Below are 15,046 nucleotides of genomic sequence, written 5' to 3' on the forward strand. Positions count from 1 at the left end.
TTATTATATTTAAAAACCCCGTGAGGATGCATGGCTGATCAGCTACTGATTATTTAACTAGCTGACAGTCATGCATCCTTACCAAACGCGTGCAGACTCTGGCCGAGGGATAATAAGATAATTACCAACTAGTTAATCCCTCGGCCAGAGTATATAAACCTGCAGCTCTCTGCACTTGATGTTGGGGTGTTGGAGTAGAGAGTACGGGGAGCGGAGAGCGGAGAGAAGGAATAATATTTAAAAAACAATTGCTAATACGTGCTGGATAATCCAGCACGGCACTTACTTGTTTGTTTATTTATTCGTTTGGCCCTCGTGCCCTTTTGTTTGTATTTTGTTTAAATATTTTGTTTGTTTGTTATTAAATACGCTGAGTGCTTTTGCACTCAGTTTCACCCGCCCATCCACTGTTTGGAGTCAGTTACTTCCTGGTCCGTGACGTCATCCACCACACCACTGCGAGCCAGACTGTCACACAATCAATGAGAATGAACTTCTGCATTGTTTGTTTTAAAAGCTGATTGGAAGATTATTTTCCTCTGATCCGGGATGCTGACATTTTTACTGCAGTACTGGCGAACCAACTGATGCCACTTCAAAACCGCCTTCAATTATCAGTGTATATTATGCGCTAGATATTGTGTATCTGAGTTTTCTGATCCTGTTATACAGTGATTGCACATGTGTAGGCTTACAGTGTGTGCCGTGAAATAGTTGCACGCTTTTTATTAAGACATGAAAAATATTCAGTGTGTGCATGAGCAATATTTTTAGTTGCCGTGTTTAGATGACACCAATGAGAGAGTGTGAAGGGCTCAAACTATTTGTTTATCACTTTTGATTGTCTGTTGCCACATTGGTATTCGTCTGATTATGCCAGAAATATACTTGCGTAACGGAAACACACATTTCTATTGCGTATGAGTTTCCATTGCTGTATTATAATCTGATAGTGTGCACTGTTATATTTAGTAGTGTTACCAATTGAGGAACTGTACAGTGTTTGTTTCAGAGATTAAGTGAACAGCATTCTAATATGCCTTGAATGTTAAATTTGTCATGCTATGTAAGTATTTCTTTAACCTTTCTATGTCAGTAAATGTGACATGTTAATTTTCTTATTTGTAAAATGATTTTTCAGTTTTTGCACTTGGATACTTGCTGCTGGTTTTGACAGGTATGTGTGTCTCTGACACTTTGCATAATAAGATACAATGGTTTAATGCTTGATTACAATAGAAATGAATAACATTTAGAGTGAAATTCACAAATACATTTACTCTGGTGTCTTCAGCACCATTATTCTTGTTAGAATAAACACACACTATGAAGTTACTCAACCTGAAATGATCAACTCAGGAATTCTTAGATATTCTTATTTTGTTTATTTCTAGTTTTCTACCATGAATGGTTGTCTCTCTTTAGAAAGAAGTGGTGCCCATGATATTTTATAGTAAAGGGCTTTGTAAATTGCACCCTTGTGTTTTTCTTCCAAATAACATCACCGTTACTATTCCAAAATGCTTTACCTAGGGTCATTTTCAAATAACTACATGCCATAAATATGTGTTTATTAAATGAATGAAAAATGTATTAATATTTACGAAGGTAGCTTTTTCTTGTATTGTCAAACTGATAAATCTGTATTTTCAGTGGCCCTAGTTTAACCAGTTTTAAAAAGAGACAGATTAATTGAAACTTTGTCTTGGATTATTTAACAAATATATACCTCATATACCTCTGGGCACATTTTAAAAGCAGTTTCAGCAACTGCATCGGTCAACACTACAGCAGCACAACACATTCATCTGAAGAGCTGGCAAACATTTCATGTCGGTTTATTTCATGTGTTCTGAAGACCTCGACATCTATACCATTCTTTACACTTCTTTATCCTTCGTAACATGAATGCACATAACCATAACCACACATAACCATAACACAAAAGAATACAAAAATCTATCTAAACCTTTTTCCTGCTTACATTTCTGCTTAATTGTACAGATCACTTTTATAATACCTTCATTGAAACAGCTATGCTTGAAATCGTGAGTTGAGAATTAACAATACACATTTAGTTAACATGCTCACTATTGTCACTTTATTACCGAAAACAGTTGATTTCTTTATCAATCTGTGCTGTTAATAAACTGTAATTTGTATTTTGTAAGTAATTCAGCTTTCAAAACTAAAGTACAGTTTTCAAAAAAATAATAATATTAAACCCAGAAAAGTGGCATTTTCAGAAATCAAATGGTCTTATTTAATATCCTGAAAACTGCATGTTTCTAACAGATGTGTATGCACTGAATGTCCAAGTGTATATGAAACATCTGTTAACATGTGTAGTGGTTTTTTTTGTAAGAATTCGACACAGGAAGCTTGGAACAGTGGTCTTATAATCTTTAATACGATGCGCAAAGGAAGCCAGCAAATGCATTCAAAACACAATTCTGACTTGACTATCAGCCGAATACAGAGAGATTTATATGTACATTGACTTCATATAGGATGAACAGAGACTTTCCTTAAAAGGAGTTGTTTTTCATAGTTTTTGTCATTGTATGTTCATTCCTGCACGTATTCTTGCGGTTTAGGCCTTGTTCTCTATTCTAGTTTCTGTTGTCTAACCTTTTTCTGCTGGAGCATGCCACGATTTTGCAGAAGTAGAAAGACATTTAAGCGGAACTGCGCCCTGAGTCCTAAGCCGAAGCAATATTCTATATATGGAATAAAATGAAAACTTATAAGCAAATACTTAATTAATAAAAACACATTTATTTATACACAAACATCATGGGCCTCCCATCTTCTTGTTCAATATCCAGTCGTTGAGGTGATCACCCTGTTAGCTCACACCTTACCCGCACATACAAACTTACTTCCACCTCTCTTTGTATCTAAACTAGGCACATGTCACTTCTGGCTATCTGCCCAGACATCTTATTGCGCCTCCTGAGTCTGTGTCAGGATGGAGATGTCTGGTTCACTTCTGTTAGGAAAACCACAAATGTTCCATCTGACATTTGCTCAGCTAGAAACCTGCAAATGCAAACTTATACTATCAACGCAAATGCTCCCTGCAGATTAAGCATTAAATGTTAGATATACAAATATTTAGAAAATATAAATTCCCTCCACACATGTTATTAAGGTGTTGATGATTATTATCAAGGTAATAAGTGAACAGAATTTGGATTAGTAAACCTCTACTGTTTGTTATTGCATATATTTAGGTTCATTCTGAAGGCATGTTTTTAACAAGTTAAAATGTATTTTCAGAGTTAAGCTATCAGCTCATACTTCAGCTGGACAAACACAACCAAATGGAAGCAATGGATGTATCATTTAAATGTATGATACCATCTGAACTCAGAGATGCAACAGGAAAAGAGGGTTTTTTCCATCTATATAAAAATGGAAGCCTTGTCAATTCACAACCCAATCCCAAACACTTACCAGCGTTTGCCATTAAAAAAGTTAAGAGGAATGATACTGGAAACTACACCTGTGTGTATGGAAAAGAGAAACCTGTGAACTCAACAAACAGCAACTGCTTTGAAGTGTTGTAAAGATCAATTTCCATGCAGTTCATAAATCTGAAGAGATCATCACAATCCCTAGGTTTAATAATTGTTGGTCTGAATTATTTATTAGAGAAACTTCCACCTCAGCATTAGTTTCTAATTGTTGTTGTTTATATTCCCACAGAGTATATGACAACTCCATCCCAACAGAAACCGACAGGCAAGTCTGTGTTTGTTTTGTTTTGAATTCAGTTTTCTGATTTAAATTAAAGTTTTGGACAAAATAATTAAAACTGTGTCTATTTCACAATTACAATAAGAACATAAGAACATAAGAAAGTTTACAAACGAGAGGAGGCCATTCAGCCCATCTTGCTTGTTTGGTTGTTAGTAGTTATTGATCCCAGAATCTCATCAAGCAGCTTCTTGAAGGATCCCAGGGTGTCAGCTTCAACAACATTACTGGGGAGTTGGTTCCAGACCCTCACAATTCTCTGTGTAAAAAAGTGCCTCCTATTTTCTGTTCTGAATGCTCCTTTATCAAATCTCCATTTGTGACCCCTGTTCCTTGTTTCTTTTTTCAGGTCAAAAAAGTCCCCTGGGTCGACATTGTCTATACCTTTTAGGATTTTGAATGTTTGAATCAGATCGCCGCTTAGTCTTTTTTGTTCAAGACTGAATAGGTTCAATTCTTTTAGCCTGTCTGCATACGAAATGCCCTTATACAGTAGGGATAGTTTCTTCAAATTAAACCATTCTGACAGGACTCACCATGAAGTACAGTACGCTAATATTAACCCAGTAGAACTGACCTATAATCTGAACCATACTCTTTCAGAATTAAAATACAAGTAGATGGAAGTAGATAGAACTGCGGACAGGAGAACAGCCGTGGATTCATTGAAACCCTTTTTAACATGAATAGAGCTAATCAGTGGAATGAGGTCTGCACATCATTGCAAAGAACACATTATCATCAAATTAATGTTGGTCTGAATTATTAAATTTATTTAACAGCTGGCAACTTTTTTTAGCCCAATGGTGATAATTTGCTACACATTGTTTATGTTCCCACAGGAGATATGACAACTCCAAACACATCAAGACCCAACACACAAATGGGATAGGCAAGTGTGAATAACTGTGTTTTTATAAATTTCCTTGAACTTAATAAAATCACTTATTTCAAAGTTCAAGTTTTAGAAAACAAAGTAAGTTCTTAAGTTGTTAATAATAAAGGCATGTTACAGAGATTGAATGATTCTTGGTGTTAGATCCCCCCCCCCCCAGCTGTGTAAATGGAACAGAGTACCTTGGACTAGTTGGCCCGACAATTCATTCCCAGGGTTTGGTGGAAGTCAGACATCTAGAAAGGGGGCGGAGGTACGGTACACTACTACTACGCGGATTGGAGGAGCGGATGTGCTAGTTAACCAAGGGGTCATGGTTGACGGTATGAATAGGGGATGGAATGGTTATGCTATTGACCGAACGGACCAAGTGTTTTTGTTCGTTTTGTCAGTCTGTCTAAAGTCTACTGTTTGTCTTGTTTGTTAGACTAGACGGCTAACACGATCCAGAGCTGTCGCCCACGGCCAACACAAAACCCAGACAATAGAGCACTAACTGTTCACAAATTGTACTTTCACCACCCACACTGCAGCACTCACTGGGAGAGGTGACCGTGTTTGTGTGTGGTGTTTGGACATTGTTATTATTTATGGGACTGCCACCTTTCATATCCCTGTGCAATGCACATTGCTGTGTCCTATTGCTCATCTTCAGTAATCAAGTAGGCAAGCCATACTGCACGTGTGCTGTCACTTAAGTGAAATAAAAACTGTTTGCAAACGTTATCCTTTTTATATAAATCTAAAATTATATTTGACCGATCTACTTATCAAATCCACTTGTAACATTTCACATTTGGATACTGCACATTCAGCTGCAGTTTTGAGTGCTCTTTAATTTTTGCTGTGTAAATTACACTAAAACAATATGCCCATCATGACTTTTTTCTGAATATTATAGCCAAGAAGCAGCTTTATTTTATACCACTCTGCATTTACAAGTGTACTTCCAAACATTTAATCTCTTGCAGATACCTATTCAGACCGCTGGTGTGGTGGTCCGTCTCACTTTAATAATACTCTCGAGTTCATTAATTGATTAAAAGTAGCCTACTCACTTTAAGAAAAGCCTCCAGTAAAACTTTAAAAGACAATGCTGCACTGTTCTGTGCCGTGTCTTGGTATTCTTCAATGGAATGTAAAGACGGACAGGCTATTGATTAGCCTATCAGACAGCTAACACTTAGATGCTGATTTTTTAAAAATAAATTTATTATAATCGAGTACACTCACATGAGGAAACATGTCCACTTTGTCAGTCAGAAAGTGCAAATGTGGTAATGTCACATTGGTAAGCAGAAATCAATATTTTGAAGATCATTATTGTGAAGAGTCTCAATCGGATTTATTTGCTTTCTAGATCAGATTTTTATTTGACGGTTTGTCTAGATACGGCAGCAGAATTCCTTATTGCCGCTTGACTTGAATTTCTTTATATTTTTTTATTTTCCTTTTACAATGACCCGACTCGTACTTGCGAGGGGCCGACGTAATAGTCGCGAGACTGTTTCGACTCTGAAATCGTTATACAATTTGTGACGCATGTGAGGCCCTAGGCCACCACCTTGCCCTAAGGCCGGCCCTGCTCCTATTTGTTTTCTGTTTGGTCATCAGACACCTGGATTAAAATAAACAGAACTCATTTTCACCTGTACTTTGTTGTCTGTCTCTTCATTGTTGGATTACTACACTGCACCTGCACGTACCACTTGACTCTTTGCCACAAGGCACTAATTGATTTATATACTGCACCAGAAATTATAATTGAATCAGAATGGTCACAGCTCTGATTATTGCTGGTACATATGGAACATTTAATGTCAGATTTAACCAACTCCGAAAACTAGGCTTTCTGGAAAACGTGATTATTGTGTGTTTGGTGTACCTGCTCAAAAACCAAGAATGTATGGCTTCACTGTGGAGCATACTGTATGTACCCTATTAACATACTGCAAGATCAAGTCACTGTAAAAACATGATTGGATTACATTTGTTTTGAAAACATCTTGATCGTGCTTTTATGTTAATAGGTTATTAGTGAATTATATAATTTGTTTATTGAATTATATAACATTTTGTCATATGTTAACATATAGATGAGAAGCTCAGGTGGGTCTAGTTTGGCTCACAGTAAAACTTCATAATCCCTGTTTTGTGTCCCCACACAGCCTGTATAACCAACCACTGATTCTGTTTTCTCCTCAATGCAGAGTTGTACGGGCTGGGGAATGACATCAGAATCTTCGTATCCCTGGGGATCCTTCTTGTGCTCTCAGTTATTGTGAGGGAAGACTTTAGGAGCAGACAGAGGAAGCACCATGGGGATGTAAGGAAGCTTCCCTTATGGATTAAATATAATTGCCTGATTGATCACGAATCTTTCATATATACACACAGAAAGAAGTCATACTGGATGACTATAGTGCATATATATATATATATATATATATATATATATATATATATATATATATATATATATATATAGTGACAGATATAGGCTCTGCACATGGGTGCACATATATGTGTGTGTGTGTGTGTGGTAATGAAGATTGTTTAAAGAAAGAAAGAAAGAAAGAAAGAAAGAAAGAAAGAAAGAAAGAAAAGTGCACCAGGAATGCTGTGCTTGGGTGCTGTTTTGCTATATTGGGTTTATTTTGAAGAAGAGTATTGGGTTTTGTTTACACTTTTGATTTGTGTTAGTTTTGTTTAATTAAAAGTTTGTAACAAAAAGCCAGATTTGGCCAGTCCGATACACCACAATATATATATATATATATATATATATATATATATATATATATATATATATATATATTAAAGAATGTTTCCACAAAGTTACAAAACAGTTCTTAGTAATGGTGAGCAATGTAATGGTCAAGGATAAGTAATGGTCAGGACTCTAAAGCCGCACTTGTGTTTTTAATTTTGGTTAAATGAATGTTTTTACGCAAATAAACTGTATGTATGTGTGTATATATATATATATATATATATATATATATATATATATATATATATATATATATATATATAGTGACAAAATCCTTCTTTTGTAGTAATATTGACACTTTCCAAGATCTTGACGGCTGTCTTTCAGTGCAAATGAGTTAGTCCAGACAAACAGCAATTAGCTGGGTTTGCTGAAGTTGGTTCTAAAGGCTATTTTTACCTAATAAAATGCTGCTCTCTTACAGGCAGCAATGGACAATAAACCGGCCCATCCTTCAACGCTGTCCTTTGATCTGCAGTGCAGGTGTAACACATCTTGTAATACGACACCAACAGCTCACAAGTTACAAAGAAATATCCTGCGAGGAAAAGGCTTGATCTACAAAAAGCACCACTTTGTGAAAGCAAAGTAAAAGTGTTGCTATCTTGTGTTCTCTGATAGCATGTACATGCTTATTGTAAGACTGCATGACATTTAGTTTCTGAGTTTCTGAATTCAACATTGCTGATTGTATAAAGTGTTACTGAACACACTGCAATGTTTACAAGAAACACAATACTTTGCTTTTGCTGTATCTATTTGTCATACCTTCTTCAATTTATTCATGTTTTTTTCACACCTTATGGAAATACATTTCTCAGGAGTGTTTCTCAGGAGAAGATAATTTCTCTTAAAATCATCACAGTGTATCCAGATCAGGCTCCCGCTTATAAAAAAGCTGGTGCTCTGAATGAGTGATGAGTTGTGGGAACAGGAAATTAGCATTGTGACAAGAGGGAGCATGAACTTGATACGCTGCAGGGTGATTCATAATTCACACAACAATGTCAGAGATGTATTATGATTGCCATCTTGCACACTGAACTTACAGCACAGAGCTGCAGAGTGCTGCTAACACTGCAGGTTTACTGTTAGCTTCATTAGTCAAACACACTCTTTATTATGTAGAATAAAAGGGTTTTTCTTTTGGTTATGTTTATTTTGTTGTGCATAATAAATATTTTGATCTAAGTTGTCTCATTAGTATTATTCCTACTTGTCCTGTCAGCCTCTAACACTGTTTTTCACCTGCAGAATTGTTTGTTCGAGTATGTTAATGTAAAATGCCAGAGAGGACCAGCACTCAGGACCAGATCAAAACGTGCTACTCGTGAGTTTCATTAAACAAAAACAAAAAAATAACAACAAAAAAAATGGAGTTGACAAATTGAATGCCTTTAAAACTCTTTCATTGATGCAAAACTCTTAAAGATTAAAGAATGAAATGGTATCCAATCAGGCAAACATATCGCATACTGTATCTCAATTTAGAACTTACTCAGAACACAATGAATATATCCAGTCATGTGAATTTAAAAGTATCACAAGGACCAATATGATCCATTCGTGCAACTTTAAATACATTGCAATGATCAGTAAGATCCACTAGTGTAAGGTTAATTATACCCCAAAGGATGGTACAGAAACATTACATTACAAAAATTTAGATTAGATTAGATTACAAAAATACAAAAGAAAAATAGCAGCCTACTTTTGATCTAATGATGTTTGCATTCCTTCTAGAAACATACACAGTAGCTTCTGTAGAGCGCATTTGTTAAAAATACATACAACCAAGCATCAAACTGTGTCTAACCTTTTGCGGTCCTATGTCGGACCTGATTCAACATTGCAATTTTCCATTTCCGGTCCAATGTCGGACCCTGTCCGACATCATCAAAAAGACATAAAAAACAGGTCTCTAGTCGTTTTTTCTCCGGAAAAAGCCGATAAAACCATTAAATGCTCGAGTGAGACCATTAGGAGCCGATAGAAGTCGAAAAAAAGGGGCGTATCTCATGAATACAGATAGCCCCGCCACCACATAGAAAACATGGACATAAACAAACAAGATAGCTGCTTCTGCATCCAGCACTCAAAGAATATCGCAAACGTTTGCAGACTTTTTTTTTAGATATTATAGTAATAAAATAATGACTTGGATAGCATTATTAAGGAGTTTGGTGATAGAACGAGTGATGAGGAGATGATTTATCAGTCTGTAGTGGAAGGGGAGAAGGTTGAATTCAAATGTGTAATGGCAGTTTTTCCATCAGGTCCGCTCAGAAAGACACACACCCATATTACAAGGCACTGTGTGAGAATGTGCCGCTCAACGGGGGATATCAGCTCTTTGTGGCCGACCTCCTGGAACTAATTTCCGGCCCAGGCCTCCCGGTGCAGACTTCCATCCCTATTCATTTATAGGGCTGTGCTGATACTCGTACTCAAAAGTATTTATCAGCCGGTATTCAATAAATTCATTCATTAACGTGTTGATTTCAAAACAAGAAAACCTGCCCTTCGCTCACGTTTACAATTGGGTAATAATAATAATATCTTTATATAGCGTATTTCATAGTGGACCACCATCACAAAGCGCTTTACAGAGGTAGGCTGTGAAATGTGCATTGTATGCAGAGTCAATTAGACTTAAAAATAGTCAAATATAAAAAAGGTTTAAATTACATCAGTTCCTTGATTTAAGAGCAATCACCCTCAGATTGTGTAAATCCAGGTCTACATGTTATACATTGATTGCCACATGTGTGGTCTTACAGTGTGTGCAATGGAATAGTTTCACGCCTTTTATTAAGACAGGAACAATATTTTTAGTTGCTGTGTTTAGATGATGGCAATGAGAGAGTGTGGAGGACTCAAACTATTTGTTTATCTCTCTTGATCGTCTGTTGCCACATTGGTATTCGTCTGATTATGCCAGAAACAGACATGCATAACGGAAACACACATTTCTATTGTGCATGAGTTTCCATTGCTGTATTATAGTCTCATAGTGTGCTCTGTTACATTCAGGGAACTACATTTGAGGAACTGTACAGTGTTAGTTTCAGAGATTAAGTTAACAGCATTCTAATATGCCTTGGAATATAAACGTTGTCATGCTATGTAAGTATTATTTATTTGATAACTTTTTTTATGTCAGTAAATTTGACTTGTTCATTTTCTTATTTGTAAAATGATTAATTTGTTTTTCAGTTTTTGCACTTGGAGACGTGCTGCTGGTTTCGACAGGTATGTGTGTCTCTGACACAATAAGATATTATGATTGATTTATTTTTTTATTTCTTAGCAGATGCCCTTATCCAGGGCGACTTACAATTGTTACCAGATATCACATTATTTTTACATACAATTGCATTATTTTTTACACATTATTTTTACAAACAATTACCCATTTATACAGTTGGGTTTTACTGGAGCAATCTAGGTAAAGTACCTTGCTCAAGGGTACAGCTGCAGTGTCCCCCACCTGGGATTGAAACCATGTCCCTCCGGTCAAGGGTCCAGAGCCATAACCACTCTCCACACTGCTGCCCTAAGCCTATTTAATGCTTGAAACGAATAACATTTAGGGTGAAATTCACAAGGTCATTTACTCTGAAGTGTTTTCAGCACCATTATTTCTGAAAGAACAAACACAGTGTATATGAAACATCTATTAACATGTTATTGAGGTGTTGATGATTATTATCGAGGCATTATAGTTTATTACCATTTCTAGTGATACTGCTTGTGGAAAGCTGTGTGGTTTCATGTTATGCCTCAGGATACATGTTTTACAAAGCTGTATTTCTACTGCTTGATATTATTAGTATTATTACTTACCACCTACAGTATAATATAAATACAGTTGATATGCTACAGTTGTAATTAGTGGTTAAACACACACTTCACTAAGTGTCCATATGTCCATATCTTCCTATTTGTTTAACAGATGTTCTCTTTCATGGTATTTTTTACATTTTTTTAATTTCATTTTCATAGAGCCAGTTCGCACAGCAATAATTCAAATTGGGAAAGCATCTGTAGTGGAAGGGGAGAAGGTTGAATTCAAATGTATAATATCAGCAGTGCATGGAGAACAAACAGAGAACAAGGAGATGAATTGGTTCCATTTATATAAAAACAGAGAGAAGATCAGCTCACTGCCAAAGCCCGGAGGAACGGGAGCTGTCACATTTATAAAACAAGACATCAGAAAGAATGACGCTGGAGACTATACCTGCATGTATGGAAATGAGAATCCTGGAGACGTGAAAAACATCAGCCATGGTTCTTCAGTTTATCTCAACGTACAAGGTAAGTACAGCACCAAACAACTAGGAAACACCTGAATTTTTGTAAAATACATTAACTGATTTTAATATAAAAAAAATAACAGAAACACATTTGAAAATACTGAGCTTTGTTCTTTACTAACTACTTTTAAACCCTAAATCAACTGATGTTATTTTCCAAATGTTTAGCGTATATAAATAATATACTACCCCTTCAGTCACTTGATGATTTAAAATAAAAAATCCTGAAATTGTATTAAAAATAATTTAATTAATATATACATTTATAATAAATTTATATATTAATTTAATTATTTATAATATAATATAATAAATTTCCCATACACTAGACTCCCACTAATCTGAATCATGCTATGGTAATTAAATGCTTACTGATATCAGCTGAAGAAAGTTAAATCTTATAATTATGTGAGAATGTATAAAATAGCTGTCTCTGAATATTTTATTCAAATGGTTATTACTGATTTATCATCAACTATAACAAAAAATATCAAACATAGGACGTGATAAGATGTTTCTAATATGGTACAAATTACAATCAGATCACTAATCTGAACAGAATTTGGATTAGTAAACCTCTACTGTTTGTTATTGCATATATTTAGGTTCATTCTGAAGGCATGTTTTTAACAAGTTAAAATGTATTTTCAGAGTCAAGCTATCAGCTCACACTTCAGCTAGACAAACAAAACCCAATGGAAGGAACGGATGTATCATTTAAATGTATGATACCAGCTGAACTCAGAGATGCAACAGGAAAAGAGGGTTTTTTCCATCTGTATAAAAATGGAAGCCTTGTCGATTCACAAGCCGTTCCCAAAGACGTACCAGGTGTCACGTTTTCCATTAAAAATGTTACGAGGAATGATACTGGAAACTACACCTGTATCTATGGAAAAGAGAAGCTTGTAAACTCGACAAACAGCAAACGCAGTCGCCCAGTCGACCTTCATGTGACAGGTAAGGACTGAGCTGAATACTTTGTGACACAGTGGGGTCAACTCAATTGATCTAAACTCTGGCACATACAGCCTCCATCTTTCAATCATCAGATGAGGGGACGGTGAAAAACAACATCTGTAATGGGGTTTGTGTGACTTCTTTACAGTAATTTACAGTAATTCTGAGAAAGATTAAACATGAAATGTCCCAGGTGGGGCTATACTACAATTGTAAAGATTTTTAAAAAAAAATGGGCCAAATGGTCTAGTAAGCAAAATAGCACAGCAATCTTAAAAAAAAAAAAAAACCATAATAAGCCTTTTCATATTACTCATTACTGTAATTTACAATTTTTTTTATGTATTTACTTGTTTCAATATTTACTGTACTGCACTGAAAAGACCATCATTAAATCATTAAATAATAGAATATGATATATTCTAAAGGTGGTATGGGGGTAGAAGATGGAACTGAATCTCCTTTAATGTTTGTCTGCTTGATGACATGTTAACTATTGTTCTTCAAATGAAACCGTTTTGACAGGACTCACCATGAAGTACAGTCCCCACAAGATGAGGTTTATATACTATAGGGGCGGTATTGAAATCTCCCACTATTCACAGCATTAAAGAGAACACATCATCATTACATTAATATTGATCTGAATTATTAAAATTATTTAACAGCTGGCTACCTTTTTAGCCTAATGGTGATACTTTTCTACACGTTGTTGCTTATGTTCCCACAGGAGATATGACAACTCCAAACACATCTATCAAGACCCAACAGACAAATGAGACAGGCAAGTGGGGCCAGCACTTTCAGCTCCAAAACAAGGGCACGAGCTTCGTTTATCCTCAGAATGGAAGAAATAAGCTTGAGTGAAGAGCTCTCCTCAGTCTCAGTGGAGAGCCATCCTCGCTGAGGTGCCAGCGCTGTCTGACCTCCAAGGCTGGGGAATGAACTTCATTTACCCCCAGAGGAGAAACTGAGGGAAAGGGAGTGTGTGATTGTGCTTGTGACTGAACATACCAGTGTGTGATTGTGCTTGTAACTGAACATACCAGTGTCTGATTGTGATTATGACTGAACATACCAGTGTCTGATTGTGCTTATGACTGAACATATCAGTATCTGACTGTGCTTGTCACTGAACATACCAGTGTGTCAGAACGCCCCCCCCCCCCCCCTCCTATCTCAGTGGAGAGCAGTCCTCAGCTGAAGGGAGTCTGAAGTTGCAAGAGCTCTAAGTCTGGGTCGTGAGCTTCACTTGTCCACAGATAGAACACAGTTGCAGAGGTGGCGTGACTAAGAGGAGGAAACAAGGGGGGTGAACAGGGTTTAAACAGCTAGCTGCTTGACAGTGAGAGGAGGAAACAAGGGGGGTGAACAGGGTTTAAGCAAATAGGTGCTTGACAGTGGGAGGAGTCCGTGTTCCTGATCCTGCCCCTGAACCATAACAAGACAACAACAGAAGGGCAACACATAGCAATGAATAGAAATGCAGACATCTTCAAGACAGATGGTGGTGCATTTTAATTCATGTAAACACTCAAAATGACTCCCTCTGATGTTTCCCCCAGATTGATTCACTGAAACCCTTTTTAACATGACTACAGATAATCAGTGGAATGAGGTCTGCACAAGATCATTAAAATTATTAAACAGCTGGCCACCTTTTTAGCCTAATGGTGATACTTTTCTACACGTTGTTTATGTTCCCACAGGAGATATGACAACTCCAACCACATCTAACAATACCCAACACACAAATGGGATAGGCAAGTGTGAATAACTATATTTTTATAAGTAAACCTATCACTTATTTTAAAGTAGTCAGAGTTTTAGAGAGAAAAGTACATTCTTAATGTGTCAATATTCAAGGCAGTAAATAATTAACATATCAGATATTATAATTCAATCAGAATGGTCACAGCTCTGATTATTGCTGGTACATATGGATAGTTTCATGCCAGATTAAACCAACTCCAAAAACTAGGCTTTCTGTAAAGCGTGATTATTGTGTGTTTGATGCACCTGCTCAAAAACCAACAATGTATGACTTCACTGTGGAGCATACTGTATGTACCCTATTCACATACTGCAAGATCAAGGCACTGTAAAAACAGGATTGGATTACATTTGTTTTAAACAAATCTTGATCAGGCTTTTATATCAATAGGTTATTAGTGAGTTATATAATCGGTTTACACATATTTAACTGGAAAAGTAAACACAGTGCAGTAAAATTGTTGTTATTCAAGAATTGTAATTATACAAAAATTCTGTGGATGGTGTCATGGTTATTAAAATAGATTGTTCATTCCCAGAGGTTCCAAAGTTCCCAGTTCATTC

The 15,046-nt window shown here is 36.2% G+C and overlaps 1 protein-coding gene and 1 long non-coding RNA gene across 2 annotated transcripts; both read left to right on the forward strand.

Moving 5' to 3' along the window:
• The first annotated feature begins 6,870 nt into the window (after positions 1-6,870).
• LOC131722931 (uncharacterized) lies at positions 6,871-8,621 on the forward strand. The gene is made up of 2 exons (XR_009320056.1): positions 6,871-6,983; positions 7,855-8,621. It is a non-coding gene; the product is annotated as an uncharacterized LOC131722931 (long non-coding RNA).
• A 1,567-nt stretch (positions 8,622-10,188) lies between these two features.
• Positions 10,189-14,948, forward strand: LOC131722930 (obscurin-like). Its single transcript, XM_059016080.1, has 5 exons — positions 10,189-10,556; positions 10,647-10,682; positions 11,436-11,750; positions 12,401-12,709; positions 13,440-14,948. Exons 1-5 carry the CDS (start codon positions 10,526-10,528, stop codon positions 13,574-13,576), a joined length of 828 nt encoding a protein of 275 aa, XP_058872063.1. The 5' UTR covers positions 10,189-10,525; the 3' UTR covers positions 13,577-14,948.
• The last annotated feature ends 98 nt before the right edge of the window (positions 14,949-15,046 follow it).

This window comes from Acipenser ruthenus, chromosome 52 (genome assembly GCF_902713425.1).
Source record: "Acipenser ruthenus chromosome 52, fAciRut3.2 maternal haplotype, whole genome shotgun sequence".
In the NCBI taxonomy this organism is placed as follows: Eukaryota; Metazoa; Chordata; class Actinopteri; order Acipenseriformes; family Acipenseridae; genus Acipenser; species Acipenser ruthenus.

Coding starts and splice junctions, on each gene's coding strand:
- LOC131722930 (XM_059016080.1), top strand. CDS start 10,526: ATGCCTTGGAATATAAACGTTGTCATGCTAT. Junction 10,557..10,646: donor TATAAACGTTGTCATGCTAT/GTAAGTATTATT, acceptor TTTGTTTTTCAG/TTTTTGCACTTGGAGACGTG. Junction 10,683..11,435: donor CGTGCTGCTGGTTTCGACAG/GTATGTGTGTCT, acceptor TCATTTTCATAG/AGCCAGTTCGCACAGCAATA.